This window comes from Panthera uncia, chromosome F2 (assembly GCF_023721935.1).
Source record: "Panthera uncia isolate 11264 chromosome F2, Puncia_PCG_1.0, whole genome shotgun sequence".
Classification (NCBI taxonomy): domain Eukaryota; kingdom Metazoa; phylum Chordata; class Mammalia; order Carnivora; family Felidae; genus Panthera; species Panthera uncia.
The window spans coordinates 52,380,079-52,405,569 of NC_064812.1; the positions used below are offsets into that span (position 1 = coordinate 52,380,079).

Here is a 25,491-nt window from a genome sequence, read left to right on the forward strand (position 1 = left end):
AATATTTCTGTATTACACAATTGAATAGTTGCCAGAGCAAGCTACTGAAGGTCTGTTCAGAAGAAGATAACGCTGGTGAGGGAACTTCCTAACACAAATCACCAGGAGCCCCGCGTTAATACTGGTGATTTTGTGACTCCTATCTCTGGTAGATCTCATTTCATAACTCTCCTTTCACTCAGGTTTGAGTTCTGTGCTTGATGCTAAGAATATAAGATTAACTTAGCCCAAAAGGAAAGCTATGTTACAGTGTAAGCAGTACGGGCCAGAAAAATGGGTTGAATAGACCAGTACACAACACAGCACTACCAAGAGAACCCAGAGATTCATAGAAAGGTGTTCTACACATAAACTACTGTCCAAAAGGAAGAAACAATACATGAGGAAGGAGTAGGTATTTCATACGTTAGCAGTGTTTTCTATTACCTCTTCACCTCACACTCATTTAACACAAACTTTTCATTGAACACCATTTCTGTGTCTGGAACTTTGCCAGGGAAAGGACACACCTACTCCCAAGGAACACGCAATCTAGTTAAGGCTATAGAATGTATTTATAAAGATACAAGTAGCAAAGTAGCAAATACTATGTAATAGGCAATAATGAATAATGCCAAATATCCCAGTTTTATAGAAATATACCAATGTCAGTCTCTTACAATTGATTACCTTATCAAGAGCATAGAACCAAACCACATCCTTGAGGATCAGGGTGGAGTTTCCCCAGACAGGAGGAGTTTTCCTATCGTCAGTCATCCTAAAAGACATTAAACAAGAGGGCTGGGTTCCGGAGAGTGAGGGGTGAGAAACCTGTGTATAGAGAAACTTGTCTCTTTTTGGGTGGGAGCATTTGATACATGAAAAAGACTATGAATTCTGGAGTGTTTCAAATGGTAGGGTTTGAGCTGTCCCGAGTCAGCGGAGATAGGCTAAAAGCAAGGCAAAGAATGAGCCTCTGAGCAACCAGAATGTGCATAGGTGTAGGCAGTGGTTGTTAGGAATTCTCTGACTTAAATGCCTCTTCTTTCAACCATGATGGATCAATGAAGCCTAAGCAAGAATTATCATAGGTGTCAGTTGTATTGTGGGTTATCAAGAAAGGCTTGGTGCATGCATTTTGGGAAGGAACAATACAAGTGGGAGTAGTTCCTCCTATCCAGAGCCTAGAGAAGGATGAGTGTGGAGATTAAGGAGGGGAAGGTGGGGAGTCAGTGGAGCTGGGCAATGCAAGGACTACCAGGTAGAGTGACTGTCTCATAAGGATCAGTGGTCAGGAAGGCAGAAGAATGAGGATCAAATGAAGACTGAAGAGAAGAGGTATTTGTGCCTAACAGATGAGAAGTAGTACTCTGGGAATGGCCAGAAACAGGTGAGGTTCATTTTGATGAACCTCATTTCCTGACAATTAAGTTAATAGGAGATCTGCCATAACAATTTGCATATAAAGATAAGGTTTGCTTTGATTGGATAATAACAGATTTGATAACTTAAGGCTCTACTATTCAGAGGATAACCATCTGTCCCTTTGCCCAGGTCAGTCAATTTATGCCAGTTGTCCCAGTGTAATTACCAAAAGTACTCATTTTCCTATTAAAAGAGTCCCCACTCGAATAATAATGTGGTCACCCTAACTAAGCACTGCATCAATGACACAGAAAAGACACAGTTTCAGAAGGGAAGGCATCACTGAAGGATGCGAAAGATTACATCTGAAATGTGTTTTGAAGGAAGGGAGGGCTTAAAGACAAAACAGTCAAGATTTTATAGGAAAAACGAATAGTATATGAAAATAAACTCAATGAGGCATATCGCCATTCTTTTCTAATATATACTGAATTCTTTTCACGTGTCATGCACAATTTTCCGGGATTTTATATGTATGAATAGTTTTACTCCTCCTAATAACCTATGAAGTAGATACTACGACCAGTCCTTTTTTAGTGAGACACATTACCCAAACTAAACAGTGAGATGGTGGCAAAGCAAGAAGTAAAACAGCCTAGGGGTGCCTGGGTGGCTCAGTTGGTTAAGCTTCCAACTTCAGCTCAGGTCATGATCTCGCGGTTCATGAGTTCGAGGCCCGCGTCAGGCTCTGTACTGATAGCTTGGAGCCTGCTTCGGATTCTGTGTATCCCTCTTTACCTGCCTCTCCTCCACACTCACTCTCTTTCTCTCTGTCTCTCAAAAATAAATAAACATTTAAAAAAAAATTTTTTTTTTAAAGTAAAACAGCCTGGCCTCTGTACAATACACTATCAGACAGCAATAAGCAGATTTATTTTGCTAAAGTTTCTGGTGAAAGAACAGTTGAAAATAGTGCTGGCAAGATGGATTAAAGGGTCTGCAATGACTTGATACAGCATTTACACGTCATCTCTTACACAGTATAGAGTTAGGGAAGGGTTTTGAGATACTAATTTGAGTGACACTCATTTTTAGAAGGTTTATCTTTGAGAAGAGCATACAGAAAGAATGAGAATTAGACTTAAGAGAAATCACACTGGTTGATAATCTCAAATTTATTTTACTTATTACCCTCACTCTGCATATAGATAGGTCTGCACATAGGTGATAACTCTTAGAATTGTTTGTCACTAAAATCTGAGAGTAAGATTAATAATCAGAGTACAGAAAAAGAAAGTAACCAGAGAGGGATATATACATATATTTGTACATACAAATATTACAAAATATTTCCTGTCTAGAGCCTCAAAGTGGAGTGTAAAAGACTGCAGAAGAGAACTGAGTTGAAGGGAAAAGGGGAAAGGAACCGTAGGATTATGAAATGATCTGAAATTTCAGTTCAAAACAAGAAAGATTTTCAAACAGTTACAACTATTTAAGAGTGAACAGGCTTGATGTGATTCTATGATTATTTGATCCCAAATGCCTCTATTCTAAAAGTTCAACCTATTGAATCTTATACAAAAATTGGAAAGAAAAGAAGTATAACTGACACAGTAATATATATGTGTGTGTGTGTGTGTGTATATGTGTGTGTGTGTATATATATATATATACATATACCCATATAAATAAAAGAAGACAGTACCTATTTAAGAGAAAAAAGAGTAACATGCAGAGTATGTATACTGTAAGTTGGTGACAGATGGACAGATAGGTAAAAATGGATATTGACTAGATATTGACAGGCAGATTAGTATTATCACATTGTTTTACCAAATGTGATAATTTTTCAATTTCCAAAATGTGGAAACCCAAGCAACACAAGACTCCAAGAGTTTTAAGGACTATGCCTCATAATGAATTGCATGGTCCACATATCAGTACAGACTGATATATACAGACTGGCTAGCTCAGTCTGTACAGTGTGTAACTCTTGATCTTGGGGTTGTGAGCTTGAGCCCCACAATGGGGGTTTCCTTTACTTAAAAAGGAAAAAAAAATTAATATATTTATACCTATATAGCATATGTATAGTTTCAGTTCCTTTTTAGGTAGTTTACATCTCATGATAGCAAAAATGAAAATTCCAGAAAGGAATCAGACACCTATCTTCTAATGCTTATACATTATTTTGAAAAACAATGAATTCTGCAGATGAACAATAAAAATATTTTCATTTTTAACTCATTTATTTCAGCAGAAAGACAACCAAAAAGTTTTTTTTTTACGTATATTTTTAGGTTATATAATGAACTCATTATTTCCAGAGAATAATTCTTCTTTCCAATTGCTTGAAACCACTGTCATAATAATTTGATTTAGATTGGAAAGTAACAGTCTTTTCAATTAAGAGACACACTTCATTTTCCAATACCTCCATTCTCTTCATTTCTTCTAAAACTCATTACAAACCAAATAATTTTATTCAGCCCAAGTAACTTCTGGGAACACAATCAAGGGTTACAGTATAATTGTGAAGTTTTGATGTCCTTTATCTTTTTCTTAGGAACATTTGATATTAATAGGTAGAAACTCCAACTTTTAAAAAATATTTCCTTAAGGTATAACATCAGCTCTGAAAATAAAAATAGGAAAACTAGCTTTCCTCCAGGATTAGCATGACACAGCACTACTAAAGCACATATTTTAGGGCACAAATGTGTCAAGAAGCAATGATTATTATTATATAGCCAAAGAGAGCAATTAAAAGAAAGTTTTAAAAAACTACAGTGCCAGGTGTATGGCTTTTTAAAGTCAGCAAAATCAAAATGCATTTTTCCAAGTATATATTTTTTGAAATTTAATCTATAATTTCAGAAGAAATTATATTCTTCTGAAAATTTAGTTATTTAAGCTGGACTTTGTAATAAGATATGTAAGGGCCCAAACAGGACTTATATTTTGAGGTATTAGATTTAAATAAAAATTTGATGAAGGAAAGGAAAAATAATTGAACATTATGTAAGACTTAGCTCGTAGAAGTTCACCACACACTTTACATATGTAGTTGTCTTATTTATTACTCTTTCAACAATCCAGGAAGGTTGCTATCATTGCCTATATTTTATGGATGAAGAAAATGGAGGCTGAAAAAGAACAAGTAATTTAACCCAAGATCATACAACAAGTAAGTAGCAGAGTAAGAATTTCAAACCAGAGGTTAATTCAAAATCCTTCCATTTATTGACATGGGGATTCTTTGACCTAATATACTATAATTTTCCTAGATCAATCACATCAAAGTCGGCATTAAAAACATACAGAGAAATATTGGTAGGAGTATATCCACATAGCCATTTTAGAGAATAATTTGCCAATATCTATCAAAATTTTAAACATTAAAAAGTATATCCTTTCATCCAGTAATTCACTTTCAGGAATCCATCCTCTAGAAATTCCGACTCTGGAGCACCTGGGTGGCTCAGTTGGTTAAGAGTCCGACTCTTGATTCCAGCTCAGGTCAAAATCTCACAGTTTGTGAGTTCGAGCCCCGTGTTGGGCTCTGCAGGGACAGGGTGGAGCCTGCTTGGGATTCTCTCTCTCTCCCTCTCTCTCTGCCCCTCCCCTACTTGTGTGCTCGCTCTCTCTCTGTCTCAAAATAAAATAAACTTAAAAGGAAAAAAGAAATTCTGGCCATCCACTAGTATGTCAATGCAACATTATAATTTCAACAAAACAAAAAAATAGGATCAATGTCCATGAATAGGGAATTGTTTCAATACAGTGTTCCCATACCACAGAACTATGGATAGTAATATAAGACTGTGGTAAATCTATATGTACTTACAAGGAAAGATCTCTAAGACATATTTTTGAGAGTAAAAGCAAAATAAAATATTACAAGTAGCATGATATTAGTTATGAGTTATATTAAAATTATAATAGAGTGACATATTGAGGAGATTTTTCCTACCATGCAATGCTATATTTGTTTTGACCTTGTGACCATGATTTACATTTATTCCTAGAAAACCAACCCATGCCACAGGTTAAAGACCAAAAATTAAACATCTCTATGTTTTCCTCACAGGTCTATCAGAGTTCCAGGACCAAAGCCACCATTACCCTTTTAATCACAAAGCACATTTGACATTTTAAACACTTTCACTTGAATTACCTAATCTGGTCCTCACAATACCCATAATCCAAGTATCCCAGAGCAGTTCAACAATAACAAAGTCACACTATTCTGCTATTTTATGCTAGTATGAACTGCTATTTTTAATTCATTTGCCAAGCATTTATTGAGAGTTTATTGTGAGCCAGCTTCTCATAATAGGTGTTATCAGGGTAGAAAGATGAATCAAATTAGACAAGATCCTACCCTGAATAAAATAAGCAGGGTATTTATGTTGGTGGAGGGAGTAAGTTACAAGACACATGCATAAATAACATCATTAAAGGAAAAAGTGAATAGGTGACATTAGAAAGGTACAAAAAATAGGCACAAACCATTATCTTGGTGATCTGCAAATCTGGAAGCCTGGGGGCCTTCTGAAAGGTTCTAAACTCTGAATTAAAGTTGTTCATATAACTATTTTTGCTTATTTACATATAGTTTATAAGTAGTTCTTTTAAGCATGTATATACATACATGTATACATGTATACATATATACATATATGTATATATACATGTATATATACATGTATACATACATGTATATATACATGTATACACATATGTATACATGTATATATACATGTATACATATATATACATATGTATACATGTATACACATATGTATACATATGTGTATACATGTATACATATGTGTATATATATATGCTTATTTACGTATAGTTCTTTTAAGATCTTAATGATCTGGTAGCATTCTACAATGTGATCAAGTGGCAAGCACAGAAAGTTAGAGACAAGTAAATCTAATCTCCCATTGGAGCTGCTCCATTTACAAGCTGTTTGGGAGACTTATTTAAACTCTCTGAGGCTTTGTGTAGTCAACTGTATTTTCCAAAAGTGGCTACATCGATACTTATGCTTCAGAACCTTGTGTCTCCTCTATCAAGAGAAGTCAATTTCATCGCCTCTTGAAACTGGGCATTCTACATAGTCACACAGTCACTTAAACAGAATATGGCAGAAGTTAACACTGCTATAACGTCCAAGGCTAATCATAGAAGTGATTTCTCTCTCTCCCCTCTCTCAACGCTTACCTTTAAAATCCATCTGCCATGCTCTTAGTAACTGCAAATTAGTCCACATGAAAATAGCACGGAAGTACTTACCATCCACCAGCATCAATGCCTGGACGTGTGAGCAGATGAGTCTTCAGGTGATGACAGACGCAGCCTTCAAGTGCTCCACCTGAGGCCTCAGACATTGTGAAGCGGAGATAAGTCATCCCCGTTTGAATCCCTGATCCACAAATCCATGAGCATAACAAATGTTCATTTTGGCATAATTTGTAGAAAAGACATAGTAATGTGAACACTCAATTTCCTCATCTGGAAAAACAGAATAAGAACAGTATCTGAAGAGTTATTTTGAGGATTAAATAAGACAATATAAAGTAGTTTAGTATAGAGCCAGACACACTGCAGATTCTAAAAAAATGGACGTTACTATTACCACGTTAGTCTCTCTCAAAGACTGCCCCCCTCTACTACATTACACATTATCCGGCCTCCTCTTTTCAACTCTCTGGCAAAAAAAGTTCCCATTCTGAAATTGCACTCCTAGAAATATTCAAGAACTACATCATGAGTTCTTATGAGGAACTAGGTACCTTTTAGCAAGCAGTTTGTATATTCCTAATCCCTTCCAGCAAACTTGAACTCTGAAGGTAGGAATCAGCAGGATGAAAGGAATGGTTGGAATAGCCAAGAGGGGGCAAAGTAAACAAAAACTCCTCTGTGATGAACCTGCTTTCTAATTTTTTCTGTTGTCACTTCAGGCAGTAAGTACTTGTGTAATAACACACACATACACAAATACACATGCAAATTCACCATTTGAAATGAGCACTTCTGTGATAGTGATAGAATTCATGTGATAGAATTCTGTGATAGAATTCATGATAGTTGGTATCCAGAGCATCAATTTAACATTTTATTTTTATATCCATTCATTCACGCATCCATTGGACAGACCTTCACTTAGCAACTTGTACATGCCAGATGCTGTGCAGGTACTAGTAATTCAAGAATATATTCTACATGGCTTCTGCCCTTGAAGATCTATAGTTTAAAGATATACACATAAAAGTTCTTTTTGTTTTTTTGAGTTCTTTCTGCCTCACAAAAAAAACCCTTAATATTTTGCTTATGTAAAAATGTGTTTTAGTGAAAAGAGTAAAAATTTATTTATTTTTTAATATGAAATTTATTGGCAAATTGGTTTCCATACAACACCCAGTGCTCATCCCAACAGGTGCCCTCCTCAATGCCCATCACCCACTTTCCCCTCCCTCCCACCCTCCATCAGCCCTCAGTTTATTCTCAGTTTTTAAGAGTCTCTTATGGTTTGCCTCCTTCCCTCTCTGTAACTTTTTTTCCCCTTCCCCTCCCCCATGGTCTTGTGTTAAGTTTCTCAGGATCCACATAAGAGTGAAAACATACAGTATCTCTCTTTCTCTGTAAGACTTATTACACTTAGCATAACAAGGAGTAAAAATTTAAAACAAATAAGTTATATATTAATGCATTTTCAAGTTATATCGATATTCTCCTCCAGTTTTCACATTATCTTCACTTATCACTGTCTTCATCATTGGGATATACATCAACCAATATATATTTCAAGTATATGTGAACAAAATTAAGTAATCACAGTATTGTCATATGGGTATGGATGTTACAGTGCACATGAAGTTATAAAGAGTATTTATATGTAGTATACTACACGTAAGAGTATGACAAGCAATTCATCCAGTATGTGGACTGAAGACAGAGAAACACAAAATGAGGAATAAGGCTAGAGTGGTAGGCAGGGACCAGATCACAAAGGTTGTTGGGTGCCACTTGCAAGGCTAAAGAGTTTTGCATTTTATCTTCTAAGTGACTGAGCAATAATAAAGGATTTTCAGTAGGTGAATTATAATGCATCCAGATTTGTGTTCCAGAAGGCTCACTCTAGTAGCAAAAGTAGAGAATGAACGTCCTGTGTCAAGGATACCAATCTGGGGCTAATTGCATTGGTCCAAGGCAATATATGTGCATGCCCGAAGGAAGGTATTTGTTTGTAGTGGTAATGGAAGAGAAAACAGTTTTGAAAAGTATTTGGAAAACAAAGGACTGCTTCTGACAGGGTGTAAAGAACAGGATAAGTGGAAATATGGGACAATTCTCAAGTTTTCTGCTTTGGGTGATCTGGTAGGTAAGAATATCATCACCAATGAAAGTAGAGAGAGGAAGAAACATCAAGATGGGAGGAGGAGGGACATTGAAGAAATGGTAGCTTTACAGTGCTGGCGGGACATTCAAGTAGAAATAGTCAGCCAACTTTTAGAAATAAACGTAAGCGGTGTGCCCCATCTTTTTCTGTTCCGCAGAGTATATTTCTTCACTTTTAAGGAAGAGAAAACCTGGGGTGGAGATCAACTTTCTCACATTTCCAGCTGGACTGCTGTCAAGAGGCAGATGTTCCTCATCACTAAACAGCCACAGTGAAGTTGATGCCTCTCCCTCTGATTGGCTAGAGAGGGACATGCACTTCCTGTCTGTATGAGGCACCACCTAACAGAACTCTCCACAATTGAATACAGATCCCAGTGGAAATATAAGCTGATCTTTATTGATACAGAATTCTTCAAAACCATCCCAACCTTTCTCTAAAAGCTATATATCTTTACCTATTAACTGGGACACAATCTAAGTTCTTCGGCCTCTTATCTAGGATTTGCATGTATCTCCATCAATGAACACCCCTCACTGTGTCATTAACTCTCTTTGTAGAAAATACTATTTTTCAGCATTCCTGTTCCATTCTCTCTCCCTAACAGCATCCAGATTTTTCAGATAAACACCCCATCCCTCATCCAATCCATGTACTTGGGGTAAAGATAATTCAAGGTCTACCAGAGGTAGACTTAAGCCAGCAAACAGGTTTCATTCCCCTGGCTGCTGTCACTGATGTATTGTCGATCACGTGACTTAAACAGCCCAATCAGAATAAATCTCAGGACTCTTGCTTAGAACATTTAGATGGAAGTTCTTTTTCCCACAAGAATAAACAAGGAAACATATATACACTTGATTACTATTGGCAGCCATCCTACGTTGTGAGGCTAATTTGCCTAATACCACAGAAGACAAAACAGAATTATTAAGTCATCAGATCACCCTAAACCTAAAATCTGTCCTGCTTCTGGATTTTCTGGTAATTGTGCCAATACATTTTCTTATTAATGTTTCAGCAAGCATAAGCCATATTTTCTACTAGTCCCACAAGTCATATTAACTATACTTGGTATTAAAATGTGAAACGAGCTGAATGAGAGAAGCATGGGTACATGGCATATCCTAAGCTAAGGAGTTGACCATCCTGATAAGGTTGAAAAACTGTTGATGAAACTGTTAGCTTTTGTGATGGGAAAGGAACAGCCTCTCTTCACAAACACCACATTCTCCACACCATCCTCTCTCTTTAGGCCTCTTCTAATACCACCTGAGTGAATCTGATGACTGGACCAATTCTTTGAACTAGCACCACTCAATGAAAATTCTGAAGATTCCTGACTCCAGCTACTTGTGCACGGTACCCTTAGGACATGGAATACTTAGCAACTGGCATCCTCAGCTTTGGGATTTAGCTGCCATAGGTGATAAATCTCATTTATCATTTAGTTACATATCTTCATCTTTATGTATATCTCTATCTACACCCAAAGCCATAACCATCATCACATCTATACCACACACATGCTTATATCTGTATCTATATACATTTATACAGACCTATACCTATGCATTGTCTAAATTTAAGTCAATACATCCACCTGCATACACAACACTATGCTGTTGTAACATTTAGGTTGTAATAGCAGTTAAATGAGTTAACATATGTAGGGGCTCAATGAATATTTACTGAGTGAATGCAAAGTGCCCACAACATGTTAAGTTCTCAATAAAAGCTAGGCATTATTATTTGCATTCATTGTACTAAAGGTAGCAACAACTGAAAATCCCAACTTAAGCTTGTTTATCGATAAGTAAATTTATTATCTCAGAAAACTTTAAGATCAGAAGTAAAACAGGCTCTAGATAAAGTAAAATCAAAGGTTCAGTGATATCATCGAGCTGCTTTACCCCTCTCCATTCTGCCATCCTCATATGGGGATGCATCATCCCAAAGTGATTCCCTTGCAGTTGCAAGATAACTGTGGATGGCAATCGGGACTCTGTGCCTCCTTGTTCATACCCAGTTGAAGAGAAGAAGAGAATATTTTCCCCAAGCACGGGAGTTACGTCTTTCCTTTTTCTCGGCCTTTCTTTTGGCCCTTCTCTTCACTTCCCTATGTGGCAGGCAGCCAAAAGTGGCTTCATCCAATTTAAGAATAAAGAAATTTCAAAGAGAGATTGACAGCTCACAGACCATCCAGGAAGCCTGGGGACAATGCAGCCAAGGAAAAAAAAAAAGCATAAAACTAGTCTTGTGAGGAAGCTGCTACCACTGAGCATTAGACTGTGTACCTTGGACCACCAACATGGAAGGCAGAGGAAAGGATTCATGTGATTAGCAACGCCTAGAGCATGTATCCATACGTTAGGAGCAAGGGAGGCTGAGAAAGCAGCTATCTGGCAGTTTAGCATTTTATAGTGGGAAGTCAACTCTGAACTCTCACTTAGATACATAAAGCAGGCATTCCCAGACACAGAGAGATTCAGATAGCTGGCAACCACTAAGGTCCACTATTGACAAAGCTATATTACAGGAGCACACAGCCACCCACATGGTATGGTTCTCCCTGGGGAAAAGAGACTTTGGGAACAACACTGAAAGGGCTTGCTCACCAAACTCTGTAACACTTCAGGATCCAAGCAAAAGTAAAAGAAGAGTTCTCCATTTCAAATGGCACCCTGCTGCACCGTGGGTCCCCAGTCCAACAGACAGGCAGCATTACTGGAAGACCTCCAGTTTGCATTCGTGGTATGAAGAATTTGACTCAAGAGACACTGAATTAATCTCTTTTAGTGGAAAGGATGGTGTGAGGCTGTCAAGGCAAGCATGACTCAGCCAGTGGCAAAAGCAGTGACAGCAACTCATCCAACAACGGTGACAGGGAGCAATAACCAGAACAGATTCCCTGGAGCACAGAAGGTACCCCTTGAGGACTCTAACGATATGTAGGAAAGAATTCCTTACAACGAAAAGGGAGCTTAAAATAAGCAAGATTTCGGTGCTAATGTTAAAATCCAAGGTCTCAGAGACATGTGGATCACACATGTGATTAAAGAAACAAATGACATCTTATTTCCTGGAATCGGAGCTCTTAGAAGAAGGAAAAGGAAGTAGTTTTGCTAACTGGTTTCCTTTTTCCTCCAACTGATCATGTGAGGCAGCTTTCCTGGAATGCTCTGCCACCCAGTTGGTTCAACGCTGTTTTCTTCTGGACATTCAAATCTCAGCAATCAAGACACGTTCTCAGAGACGTCTGCTTTGATGCCTCAGTGTACAATTGCTGCACTTCTCCCTGGCCCCGGCCCAACCACTCTGATCATATTAGTTTATTTTCTTCAAAGAACATGAACCCAGCTAAATTCTTAAAACTTATTTCTTGTTTTGTTTATTGTCTGTCCCCATATAAACATTCACCAGAATGCGAACTCCAGGAGAAGAGTGGCTTTGCATATTACTGTTACTGACAAATACCTGTATGCGTAGGACAGTACCTGGCACGTACGGTAGGCACTCAACAAATACTTCCTGAATGAGCATGAGTATCTGGCTTCTCAGAGTTGAGGCTATTTGACACCATATAAAAATTAAAACTTCAGGGGCACCTGGGTGGCTCAGTCGGTTAAGCCTCCAACTTCAGCTCAGGTCATGATCTCATGGTTCATCAGTTCGAGCCCCACATCGGGCTCTGTGCTGACAGCTTGGAGCCTGGAGCCTGCTTCAGATTCTGTGTCTCCCTCTCTCTCTGCCCTTCCCCTGCTTGTGCGCTCTCTCTCTCTCTTTCTGTCTCTCTCTCTCTCTCAAAAATAAATAAACATTAAAAAAATTAAAACTTTATGTCTACAAGTCTTTAATTCAATTCAAACAACTTTGTCTCTCATTGTTAAGCAGTCTCTATATAAAATCCTCAACACCTTATCTGCCTGGGATACACCTTTTCCCAACTACATTCCTCACTTCCCCTCCAGACACATACTTCGCATGGTTAACTCCTTCCCAATGCCTCTGGTTTACACAGTCTTTCAATAAGGACTCTGAAAGAAGTGAAACATCAAAATCAATAATGCCAGAGAGTAAATCAGACTAACAACAGAGAAGCTGAGGATAGAACAGGCACAGGAAAACATTGGTTTATCAAGATCAATTATTTTAGGAGTGAAACCTAGGGTGCATACATTATACTAGAACTAGGTAATGGTCAAAGAGAAAAAAGAAATGAAATTATTTAAGCTAGCTACCGTAGTGTGACATGGGATGAAGACCCAAGGAGCTCCTAAAACTAAACCCAAAGACTTTGTTTTCAACCAACGTCTTGCCAAGTGTGGCTCTTTGAGGGTCTGGGATCTACCTGAGGCAATGACAGAGAATGCATGGTATGGTAGAAATCTGAGCATGGGCTTTGAAGACAAATAGAACTAAGCTTGAGTCCTAACCTTGCCAACCAAGACAACCCCTCAGAGAGTAATTGTCCATATAAAAAGGACAAGCTCATCAGCCTTTCGGAGATGCAATCTGTAAAGTATCACTTATAATAGTACCTGTTTTGTGGGATTATTGTGAGGATTAAATAAATTATTGCACATAAAATCAATAGTGCAATTCTCTGCCCACAGTTAACTGCTGTTCATTCATTCAGCAAATATCTGCACACACTATTATTAATATTGTCTATCTTTAAGCTATCTAGTTGACTCAAGAGATAATAATAGTTATTGTTTGCCAGGCACTGGACTAAGCACTTAAGAAGCATGATAATTTTTATTTTCCACAACTATAGGAAATAGGAAAAAATATTATTGTTGCATGTTATGGATTAAAAAAAAGGTAGAAGTAATCCAAACAAAAGACCAGAGGTAACCTAGATGATTTAAGCCCTCCATGAAATGGTAAGAAGCTCACCTACAAGATGAGCAGGAATCCTGGTGCTGATGTAGGAGACTTCCTACTTCTTCCAAGGCTTTATTTTTCCCCTGAAGATGTTATCTTTTTTAGAAGGATCCCTTACACACTAGGATGTTGAAATTTGGCACTGTGACCTCAGAAAACAGAATTCCTTCCCCATATTTATACCAGGAGTTGGAGCATATCTCAAACATAATTAAGATACAGACTTAAATGTACAATAATATCGATTCATTGGTCTATTTAAATTCAGGAGTTTAGCTTTTTTTTTTTTCATTCTATTTTTGCTCAGCCTAATGCCTTTTATAGATCTTAGCACTGTTAACCAGGTTGTGATATTCGTTCAGTTATCTACTTCAGGTTTCAAATGACACACATAAATTTATCAAACATTAGACCTTAAGTGGACCTTAGAAATCATCTAATCCAGCAGTCTACAAATTACTCTGAACAAATGAAGGAATCCTTTCTCTTTAACCAAATGTTTCACTTTGTTTACAGAGCAAGTGTCATTTCTTTGAAATCAAATTCCACTGAGACTATGGATGCATTTGTTTGTTTTACATTAAACCACCAAGCTAATCCAATGAGAAAACTTTGGATTTTCATTCATTTCATTCAGTTTGGCCTCATATATGCCAGAGTTTCTGCCAACCAGTGAAGAAGAAAAGGACACAGTCTCTGCTTCAAGGAGCACATGTTCTACTCAGGGAGGCAGACACACAGGGACAATCATATCCAATAGGAGTAAGGCCACAGCAGAAGCTTGCAGGGGGAAGTGTGAGGCCATGCGTGAGGGGGTTTCACAGAAGCTTCTGGAATGGTGGTCACCTAGAAATGGGACTCAGAAATGGGATGAGAGAAGTAAGATAATTCCCGGGCAAAAGCAACAACAAATGCTAGCAAGAGAGAAAATGAAGAGCTCAGAATGGGAAATAATTGATATGGCTGGACTTTGAGATTCACTGCATGTGATAGGTACTCAATAAATGGCTGGTTTGTTGATTAACTAATTAATTAAACTGGAGGAAATAGGCTATAAAAGTAGATAGAAGTCAGTTCACGAAGGGGCTCATAGGCTGACTCAAAGAATTCGATTTTATTCCCTAAAATAGAAGTTGAAAATGCAAATGTCTGAAGGGATTTTATAGGAAATGTGAATAAGTGGGCCAGGTTTAAAAATGTATATATAGCAATTATGGGGACTATGCATGAAGTAACTGCCTTATTCAGGTACAATATAAAGTACTGTCAGCACACAGATCTAATACATGATCCTGGCCCTTAGGCTGCACATATAAATACATACGCAAAATATAATGTGATGATTACCTCTACAATAGGATACAATAGGATCATTGAGGAGAGGCTTACTTAATTCCATCCGAGGAAATCAGATAGGTTTTACTGATGAGATTCTATTTGAGACAACTTGAGGAATGAATATGAGCTCATCTTTCTACTTTTGGACTTTCAGTCCAATCACGTTGGTCTCCTCCTCACTGTCCCACAACACTCTACACTGCGTTAAGTCCTCTCTCAAGTCTTCGACTCTGTCTGGTGTCCCTTACATTCCTTCTTTACTTAACCAATTCCTGCCAACAGTTAAAGGCCCATCGCAGGCCTTCCTCATGCATAAAATCCAGGAAGACTTCCCAGGCATCAAACGTTAATGGAGAATGTACCAGAGGCAAGAAACTACTGGAGGGCTGAAAGACGTTAGGACCCAACAGAGTGTAGAAGTGTTGAGGAAAGGGTGTCTTATTATTATGTGTGATGAGAAGCTTACCAGTTTGAGACTCCAGGATTCATGGGGTCTGTGATTACAGGCAGATCTTTTAGCATGTTTTCCTCAGTAGTCTTACCTCTAAAATGGAGGCTTATCCCCATTATCTTTATGGTCTCTTTCAGTTCTAAAATTATAAGCGTGATTTTGTGAAGGAATGTGATCTCTTTGTTGTATTTCCAGTAGGACTTCCACATCTGCCTTCAAATTTTTCTTTATATAATATGATGAGTAGAAATCATTAATCAATGGTAGTAGTACTGAAGAGGATCTTCTCTCTGCCATTATAAATGCCATATAATTCCTACCATAGATTTAGGTGATTCCATAAGTCACAGGTTAACCGCAATAAAGTTGGCTATTGTGTTCCCCTGTTACTACTTTGGTCACCACCTATTAATTTAAGAATAGATCACTTGTTAGGGTGCCTGGGAGGCTCAGTCGGTTAAGCGTCCAACTTCAGCTCAGGTCATGATCTCGCAGTCCGTGGATTCAAGCCCCACGTCAGGCTCTGTGCTGACAGCTCAGAGCCTGGAGCCTGCTTCAGATTCTGTGTCTTCCTCTCTTTCTGCCCCTCCCCCACTCACGCTCTGTCTCTCTTTCAGAAATGAATAAACATTAAAAATAAAAAAATAGAATAGGTCACTTGTGGTTCTTTCTCTGGACCCTTACAATTTCATGGCAGTGAGAAAATAGAAAATAGATTACAGATCCTGGATATTAAATCACAGAAACACTGCCTATGAAAAAGAACATTCATGAATTAGGGAAGCCATGAGATTATGCCAAAACAATAACTGAAAAGGAGTTGTTTTTTTATATTATTTTAGTTATTATAAATCTCTGAGAAAGAACTGTTTGCATTTTATCCACTTTTAAAATTCATATTTAGTTTGCCTCATTCCAACTTGCCCTATAAGTTGTACTTTTGGGTATGAGCAGAAGAAGCAACTCTGGCCAGGTGTAAGCAAAAAGCAAATCTATTGAAAGTACACTAGGGTATCTCATGAACTCCAAGTAAAAGTCAAGAATGGGGGGAACCAGCTCAACTCTAGTGACCTCAGCAGTGGGACTTCACTGACCCTCTTACGATAGAATTTCCTTTATCTGACTTCACCTCCTATGACTTTCAGTCTGCATCTTCCTCCTACTTCTTTTAATTGCTAGGAGAAAGCATCCATTGGACACAATTTAGGTCAAATGTCCTCCTCAGACACAATCAACCATGACAACACATTGTAAGACTAACATATTACAAAGATGGCCACCAGGGGCCCAACCTTATAGAAGCAGAGAGTTCCAGAGAAGGGGGAAATGTGAGACTCTAAGAAGCCACCTCAAGAGATGTTTGCCTATTGCACATACTTTTTTCTGCTGTTCCTTTTTGTTTTTGTTTTTGTTGTTACCATTCTTCCCTCTCTCCCTAAACTCACCTCTTGCCCCATCATTACAAATATCTATACGACATTGTATAAAATTGTATCTAGAATGGGCTCAAAATATCCTGCTAGATGTATACATTTTACATAAAATTAAAGAAAGGGAAGGAAAATAGGCTGTTGTTACTCTGCAAACTAAAATGTATAGAAATCAATTTGCTTGTATGTGCTGTATACAGTCATCCAAACTTAACTAAAATATTGCACAGAGACTAACCATTACATATGCACTATGATGATGTGACTTTTACTCTGACAACCACAGGACATTCTTTCATGATTAGTAAAGACATTCAGGAGCCCAGAAATAAAACCATATTTACACAATCAATTAATTTACAACAAAGAAACCAAGAATATACAATGGAGAAACGATAGTCTCTTCAATAAATGGTGTTGGGAAAACTTGACAGCCACATGTAAAAGAATAAAACTGGACCACTATCTTACACCATACACAAAAATTAACTCAAACTGGATTAAAGACTTGAATGTAAAACCCGAAACCATAAAACTACTAAAAAAAAAAAAAAAAACCCAAAAAACAAAAGACAAAAACATAAGTGGTAAGCTCCTTGACATGAATCTTGGCAATGATTTTTTTGTAACCAGCCTCAAAAGCAAAGGCAACAAAAGCAAAAATAAACAAGTGGGCCTGTATCAAACTAAAAACCTTCTGCACGGCAAAGGAAATTATCAATGAAATGAAGAGGCAATTTACTGAGTGGGAGAAAATATTGGCAAATCATGTGGGATTTGTTAAGTGGTTAATATCCAAAATATATAAAGAACTCCTACAACTCAATAACAACAACAACAAATCCAATTAAAAACAGGGCAGAGGATCTGAATAGACATTTTTCCAAATAAGGCATACAGATGGCCAACAGGCATATGCAGAAATACTCAGTTGTCACTAATCCTCATAGAAATGTACTGCAAAATCACAATGAAAGCAGGGGGATGGGGGAATGAGTTAAATAGGTGATGGGGATTAAGGAGTGCACTTGTGATGAGCACTGGGTGTTGTATGGAAGTCATGAATCACTATATTGTATATCTGAAACTAATATTACACTGCATGCTAACTGGAATTTAGATTAAGACCTAAAAATAAAAATAAAAAAAAATTAAAGAAAAACCACAGTGAGATATCACCTCACACTTGCCAGAATGGCTATTATCAAAAACACAAGAAATAAGGGCACCTGGCTGGTTCAGTCAGTAGAGCATGAGACTCTTAAGCTCGAGGCTCTGAGTTCAAGTCCTACACTGGGTATAAAAATTACTTTAAAAAATTAAACTATACTCATGCATTACTGAAAAAAAAAAAAAAAGACAAGAAATGGCAAATGTCAATGAGGATGTGGAGAAAAGGGAACTCTCATGCCCTGTTGGTGGGAATGTAAATTGGTGCAGGCACTGTGGAAAACAGTATGGAGGGTCCCCTGGGTAGCTCAGTTGGTTGAGCGTCTTTTTTCTTTTTTTTTTTTTTAAAGTTTATTTATTTATTTTTGAGAGAGCCAGAGACAGTGTGACTGGGGGAGGGGAAGGAAGAGGGAGAGAATCCCCTCTTAAAGGTGACACAAGTAAGCTGCACACTGACAGCACAGAGCCTGATGTGGGGCTCAAACTCATAAAACCATGAGATCATGACTTGAGCCAAAAACAAGAATCCTACACTTAACCAACTGAGCCACCCAAGTGTCCTGAGCATCTGACTCTTGATTTCAGCTCCGTCATGATCCCAGGATTGTGGGATTGAGCCCCGTGTCAAACTCCGTGTTGAGCATGGAGCCTGCTTGAGATTCTCTCTCTTTCCGTCTGCCCTTCTCTCCCACTCATGCTCTCTCTTAAGAAAAAAAAAAAAAAAAAAAAACATGATAAGGGCACCTAGGTGGCTCAGTTGGTTGAGCATCCAACTTCAGCTCAGGTCACAATCTCATGGTATGTGAGTTCAAGTCCCACATCAGGCCCTCTACTGTCAGCACAGAGCCCACTTTGGATCCTCTCTCCCTTCTCTCTCTGCCCCTCCCCTACTCCTGTGCCAGCTCACGTGTGCATACTCTCTCAAAAATAAATAAATAGGGGCACCTGGGTGGCTCAATCAGTTAAGCAGCCGACTTTTGATTTTGGTTCTGGTCATGATCTCACGGTTTGTAAGTTCAGGCCCGCATTGGGCTCTGCAGTGACAGTGCGAAGCCTGCTTGGGATTCTCTCTCTACTTCTCTCTGCCCCTGTCTTTCCCTGTCTTTCCCTGTCTCTCTCTCTCTCTCTCTCTCAATAAATAAATAAACTTTAAAAAAAAGAAAGTGTCTTTAAATAAACATTTTTAAAAAAATGAAAAAAAAAACAATATGGAGTTTCCTCAAAAAAATTAAAAATAGAATTACCGTACAATCCAGCAAATCCACTTCTGGATATTTATCCAAAGAAAATGAAGATACTAACTCAGTAAGTATGGACTCCCATGTTCACTGCAGCATTATTTACAATAGCCAAGATTTGGAAACAACTAAAATGTCTATCAACAAATAAATGGATAAAGAAGATGCACAGGATACTATGCAGCCATAAAAAAAGAATGAAATCTTGCCATTTGTGACAACATGGATGGACCTAGGAGGCATTATGCTAAGTGAAATAAGTCAAAGAAAGACAAATACCATATGATCTCACTTACATACAGAATACACATGGAATTTAAAAAACAAAACAAACAAAATGCTCATAGATACAGAGAACAGACTGGTGATTGCCAAAGGTGGGAGGGGAGATGAGCAAAATGAGTAAAGGAAGTCAAAAGGTAAGGTATAAATTTCTAGTTACAAAGTAAGTCATGACAATATAATGTACAGTATGGTAACTATGACAACTAATACTGTATTGCATATTTGAAAGTTACTAAGGGGCACCTGGGTGGCTCAGTCGGTTAAGCATCCGACTTCAGCTCAGGTCATGATCTCACGGTTCATGAGTTCCAACCCCACGTCAGGCTCGGTGCTGACAGCTCAGGGCCTGGAACCTGCTTTGAACTCTGCGTCTCTGTGTGTCTCTCTCTCTGTCCCTCCCCCATTCATGCTGTGTCTGTCTCTCTCTCTCAAGAATAAATAAACATTAAAAAAATAAAAAAAAATTAAAAAAAGAAAGTTGCCAAGAAAGTAAATCTTAAAAATCCTCCTCACATGGAAAAAAAAAACTTGGATCTATGTATGGAGATGATTGTAGTGATCATTTTCTCAATATATACAAATGTCAATTAATTATGTTGCACATGTGAAGCTAACATACTATGTAAATTATACCTTCAATTTAAAAAACTATTTCATTTTAGGGGTGCCTGGGTGCCTCAGTCGTTTAAGCATTCAATTTCAGTTCAGGTCATGATCTCACGGCTCGTTCTAGCCCCTCATCGGGCTCTGACCTAACAGCATGGAGCATGCTTCAGATTCTCTCTCTCTCTCTCTCTCTCTCTCTCTCTCTCTGCCCCTCCCCTGCTCATGTGCTTGCTCTTCTCTCAAAAATAAACATTAAAAAAATAATAAAAATAAATTATTTTATATTATAAAAAGATGTTCAGATTGTTTTCTGTAAGTAAAATGTAGACATTTATCAATACCAAATAGATAAAGAACACATGGTATCTATATCCTGTATGCTCCTTTCAATAATCCGTGAAGGAAGTTCTTCCTGGACAGTTTCAATAAACTTTTCTAGATCCTTCCTCCTCTTAACTGTGGTATTTGTACACCTTTGCTTCTTGAAAGTTTAATTTGTCTTGGCTTCCTTGATATTGGACTGTCAGGTTTTTCTCATCGTAAGTAACTTTTGCTACCACCTGCAGACCTATCCACAGGTGAAGGAATTACTCCAAGGTTCATTTTTTTCTTTTCTCTCTATACCCCTATTCACTTACAGAACCCATGAATATAACTGGCACTTCAGGGCCAAGACTGCCAACTCTATCCTGAAAACTACTTCATGTTTTAGTCTACTGTTTCCATACAATTCTCTTTTTATGTCACACTCACACAAGAAGGGAAATATCAACCTAAAACCCTTATTACACCACAAACTATATTATCTTCCTATGGTCATTTTGAAATTACAACTATCAATTTCTCCCAGTCTTGGGAATGTTCCAAAACCTTAGAAATCAAGGGATGATCTTAGCTCCACTAATTTCAGAAAACAATTTATAATCTATTAGTACCAGCCCAAGCTAGTGATGACTACAAGTCCCAGGATGCAAAGCAGGAGCCTGGACCAATGCTGACTGTAGTTCCTCCACGGAACTGAAATCTGATCCCGTGTGCGGCAAACTAGGCGTCTTTGCCTCCATTTCTCAAAGTTAGTTTATAAAAATAAAGCTAGGGAAGAGAAAGTAGAATTCTTACCACAACACTAGGTCCAACCCAGCTGCCAAAGAGCCCTAGCCGCACGCACAATTCGAATTAGTGCCTCCGGGGGTTGGGGGCTGAGGAGGAGGGAGAAAAAAAAAAAAAAAAAAAGCTCTTTGCGTGACGTCACTTCCTGGAGAGGCGGCCCGGATTGGCCCCTCCCTCCACCTCGCAGGGATCCTGGGCTCCGCGGCAGCCGGGTAAAGCCGGGCTGAGGCAGTGAGCGGCTGCTTTGGGGGACGGAAGGTCACGTGAGGCTTCTTGGTCCGGTGGGTGGAGACGAAAAGCTGCGGTTAAGGAGGGTCGGATTTAACCGTCACGGGGAAGCGCGCTCTACGGGATCGCGGAGGGGGCTGAGGTAGGGACGAGGCGGCGGGCGCTTTCCCGGGCGCTCTTTCGAGTGACACCTGCGCCCCCTTGGCTGGCGGGCGTCTGGCGGACTCCACCGGAGGGTGGACGGGCCCCGCAGGAACCTTCGGGCCACCCTCAGGCCACCGCCGACTCTGCCGCGCGTCTGGAGGCGCTGGCCTCGCGCGGGGCGGCGGAGTTGGGACCGTCTTGGGGCCCCTGGGAGCCCCGGAGAGCGGTGGGTCTTCCCACCCAATGAGCCGAAATCCCGTGGCCTGCTCACCCTGACAAGGCACTCCTGAGGTCGAGCTGCCCCTGGGTTCTCCACTTTTCCTCTCGCCACCCACTTCTCTCTCCTACCTCGTTGCTCAGGCTCGGGCCACCTCACCTGCCTAAGGTTTTTCCAGCGTAGGACTAAGATGTCAGGCTTCGGAGCATCTCCATGCCAAGGCAAAAGTGAACACGCTATTAATGAGCCCAGTACGTTTTCTTAAAGTTTGGGTAGCGCTCACTTCTTTGCATGTCAGTGATTGTGTCGATACGCGCGTCCTTCCCCCAGCCCTGTGGCCTCAGGTAGTTAGTTGAGTAGCAAGGGGCAGGGCTATCCCACGGGCTTTGAAAAGGATAAGATTTCAGACTTTTATTTACTTCTTGGGAGTGTGGGGGGAGCATCAGGCAGAACCGAGGAGCAGTGAATCAGCAACTCGAGTTTCTTGAAACTTTGATGATGAGGAAGGTTGCCCAGAGCCACGTGCTGGATTAAAAATCTTACATCAGCATCTTTTCCAAGCCCAAGCAGCTCCATTCCTACCTTTCTCACTAGTAGAGTTGAATAGATGTAGTTAAGATAGGCAGACCCTTTGTTATGTGCCATTTCACAGGTCTGTAGTTATTACAGTTTCTTAGTTTATTATTTAACAACTTAGTGGTAAACCTTTTCTTCATTGTATGAGATTATTCTGAGACAAGATAAATTGGTCCTTTTGACAACAGATTATTGAGTATGAGTTGTAAAGATTTGTTGACTACCCTCAGTTTTTAGCATAGCAGGATTACTGATGATCTGGAGACTGAAGAACATTTTCACTTTCAACCTTTTCATATTTTAGGATATAAGTTTAATGTTCATTGGGTTTTATTTGATTAGTTTAAATTGACCAGGAGTTTTTCCAGTACATTTCATCCTGTATTTAGTAAACTAAAATTTTAAGAGCAGTTGATGTTTGCTTTGTAACATCTAAGCTTCTGGTTCACTGTTATTAGTCAGGGTAATTGTTTAGAGTTTTGCTAATTAAATCAAACGGAATTATGAATAACTCTCCTCCCTCTCTTTTCTTCCCTCCTTCCCTCCTTGTATGTAGAACTGTCAGGACCGTAAGCAGACAATAAAGTTTCAGAAAGGGCTTTACCACTCGTCCTGTTTCCAACTCTTCTATGTAGGTGAAATCACGTTAAAATGAACATTACAGAAATCTATCACAAGGAAATGAAGTAGAGATTAAAAAGAACCTGTAGTATGAAAGTCAAGAAAAAGACTGGAGTAGTTTTACTCTCTTTACCTTGCAAATGAGAGTCCTTAGAGATGATAGTTTGGGATTAAAGAAAGAGGTTTGGGGCATGTTTTCATTCCACATAAAGTAACCGAGTGTCACAAAATCAAAAGAAATGAATGTGAACATTCTGGGGGTTTGGGGGATAACATTCCAAATTAAAGACTAACCTTCAATATGTTCTTCTCATTTTTAGATAGTGAATTCCCAAGAAGAAAATAATGGATTTCATATTAGTTATCCTCTAAATGTTTGGACTCAGCAGCGTATAGGTTTGTTGCAAAAGCTAAAAGAAGATGGCAACTCCTTATGTCCCAGTTCCTATGCCCATAGGGAACTCTGCTTCCACTTTTACAACCAACAGAAACCAAAGAAGTTCTTCTTTTGGGAGTATCTCAACAAGTTCAAACTCTTCCAAAGGCCAGTTAGAGGACTCAAATATGGGTAATTTTAAACAGACAAGTGTACCTGATCAAATGGATAGTACTTCATCTGTCTGTAGCAGTCCCCTCATTAGGACTAAATTTACAGGTGCAGATTCTTCCATTGAGTATTCTACTAGACCAAGAGAAAGTGAGGAACAAAATCCTGAAACAGTGTGTTTGGAAGATAGACCTTCTACACCTACTATATTGGGTTATGAGGTGATGGAAGAAAGAGCTAAATTTACCGTGAGTATTAACTTCTTTTGTACGTCAGTAGAAAGTGAAAAATTGGGTTTAATTGTTATCTATACTTGTAATTTCTTGAACATAAAATTCAAGTGTCAAGTGGTTTTTACAACTCTAAATACTGTCATGCTGTAGTAAACCTTTGTTTTATTTGAATGAATTTTCAGAAACGAGAAATTTCTGTGAAATTAGCACACAGATCAAGAAACAGAACAAGCATCCAAAATGCACCTCCCCCGTGCTCTTTGTCAGTCAATACCCACTCTTCCTGATAGCCTGCATTAATTTTGCCTATTTTTGTACTTTATGTAAATGGAATTGCAGAGTATGTACTCTTTGAAGTGTGGTCTTTTCAATATTGTGTTTGTAAGATTTATCCTTAAACTTGCGTGTAGTTATAGGTAGCTCATTTTTGTTACTGATCGTATTCCTTTTTTGTGAATATACTACAATTTATTAAACCATTCTACTGTTGAAGCATTTGTAGAATTTCCAGTTTGGGGCTGTTACAAATGCTACTGCAATGAACCTTTTGGTACTTGTCCCTCAGTAAACACATGTACACATTTCTGTTTGGTATCTGCCCAGGAGTAAAACTGCTAGATTATATGCCTAGCTTTAGAAGATATTGATGAACAGTGTGCCAGAGTGGTTGTACTAATTTATACTCCTGTAAGCAGGGTATGAGAGTTCTAGTTACACTACATTTTCCCAATGTGTGGTATTTTTCATCTTTTTCATTTTACCTATTCTGGTGGATAGAGTAATATCACATTATGTTCTTAATTTGCATTTTTTAAATGGCTAGTTAAATTGAAGATGTTTTTGGCCATTGGATGGATAGCCAAAACATTCCTGTTGTGAAGTATTTGTTCCAGACCTTTATTCCTTTTTCTTTGGGAAAGTTTTTTCCACTTGAATTATAGTTTTCTCTGCATTTTGCACATAAGTTTTTTCTTACAGCATGCATTGTGTTATCTCTCACTCTGTGGCTTGCCGTTTCACTTTCTTAATGATGCATTAGATAAACAAAAGTACGTAGTAATAAATATGCTTTATTAATTTATTAATATGCTTTATATATACTATACAAATATAAATATCTTAATACTTGTTCTTTTACGGTTAACACTTTTTTTTAACTTTTCTTTTTAATGTGTTTTTAATTTATTTTTGAGAGTGAGAGAGACCGAGCACAGGCATGGGAGGGGCAGAGAGAGAGAGGGAGATACAGAATCTGAAGTAGGCTCCAGGCTCTGAGCCCCACATGGGGCTTGAATTTGTGAACCATGAGATCATAACCTGAGCTGAAGTCAGATGCTTAACCAGCTGAGCCACTCAGGCATCCTAACACTTTTAAAATCTACCTATTCCCAGCTTACAAAGATGTTGGCCTATGTTTTCTTCAAAAACTTTATTGTTGGACTTTTCACATTTAGATCTGTAAAGCATCTGGAATTGATTTTTGTCTGTGGTGTGAGATAAGGGTCAAGACATTTTTTTCCCCTCAATATAGGATAAAGTAATCCGGTTTTTATTGAAAAGACAACTCTGTCTACATTTGCACAGTTGCTTATGTCATAAATCAGGCAATCATGAACATATGGGTTTCTGTGTTCCATTTTTCCTTC

At 38.5% G+C, this 25,491-nt stretch overlaps 1 protein-coding gene and 1 long non-coding RNA gene across 6 annotated transcripts in view; one reads left to right on the forward strand and one right to left on the reverse strand.

The window, feature by feature from the left end:
- Window positions 1-650: 650 nt before the first annotated feature.
- On the reverse strand, window positions 651-21,378 carry LOC125924592 (uncharacterized). Its single transcript, XR_007458480.1, has 3 exons — window positions 21,289-21,378; window positions 6,655-6,873; window positions 651-757 (listed from the first exon to the last, which is right to left on the reverse strand). It is a non-coding gene; the product is annotated as an uncharacterized LOC125924592 (long non-coding RNA).
- An 83-nt stretch (window positions 21,379-21,461) lies between these two features.
- Window positions 21,462-25,491, forward strand: part of SNX16 (sorting nexin 16) — a 43,541-nt gene continuing 39,511 nt past the window's right edge. Inside the window, exons 1-2 of one of the 5 annotated variants that reach the window (XM_049633221.1) lie at window positions 21,462-21,649; window positions 23,386-23,860. In XM_049633221.1, coding sequence (XP_049489178.1) covers window positions 23,486-23,860 — 375 coding nt within the window. In that variant the 5' untranslated portion in view covers window positions 21,462-21,649; window positions 23,386-23,485. Of the gene's footprint in view, window positions 21,650-21,683; window positions 23,861-25,491 lie in introns of those variants that run through there. The other 4 variants (XM_049633223.1, XM_049633222.1, XM_049633224.1 and 1 more) reach the window with 4 other exon arrangements.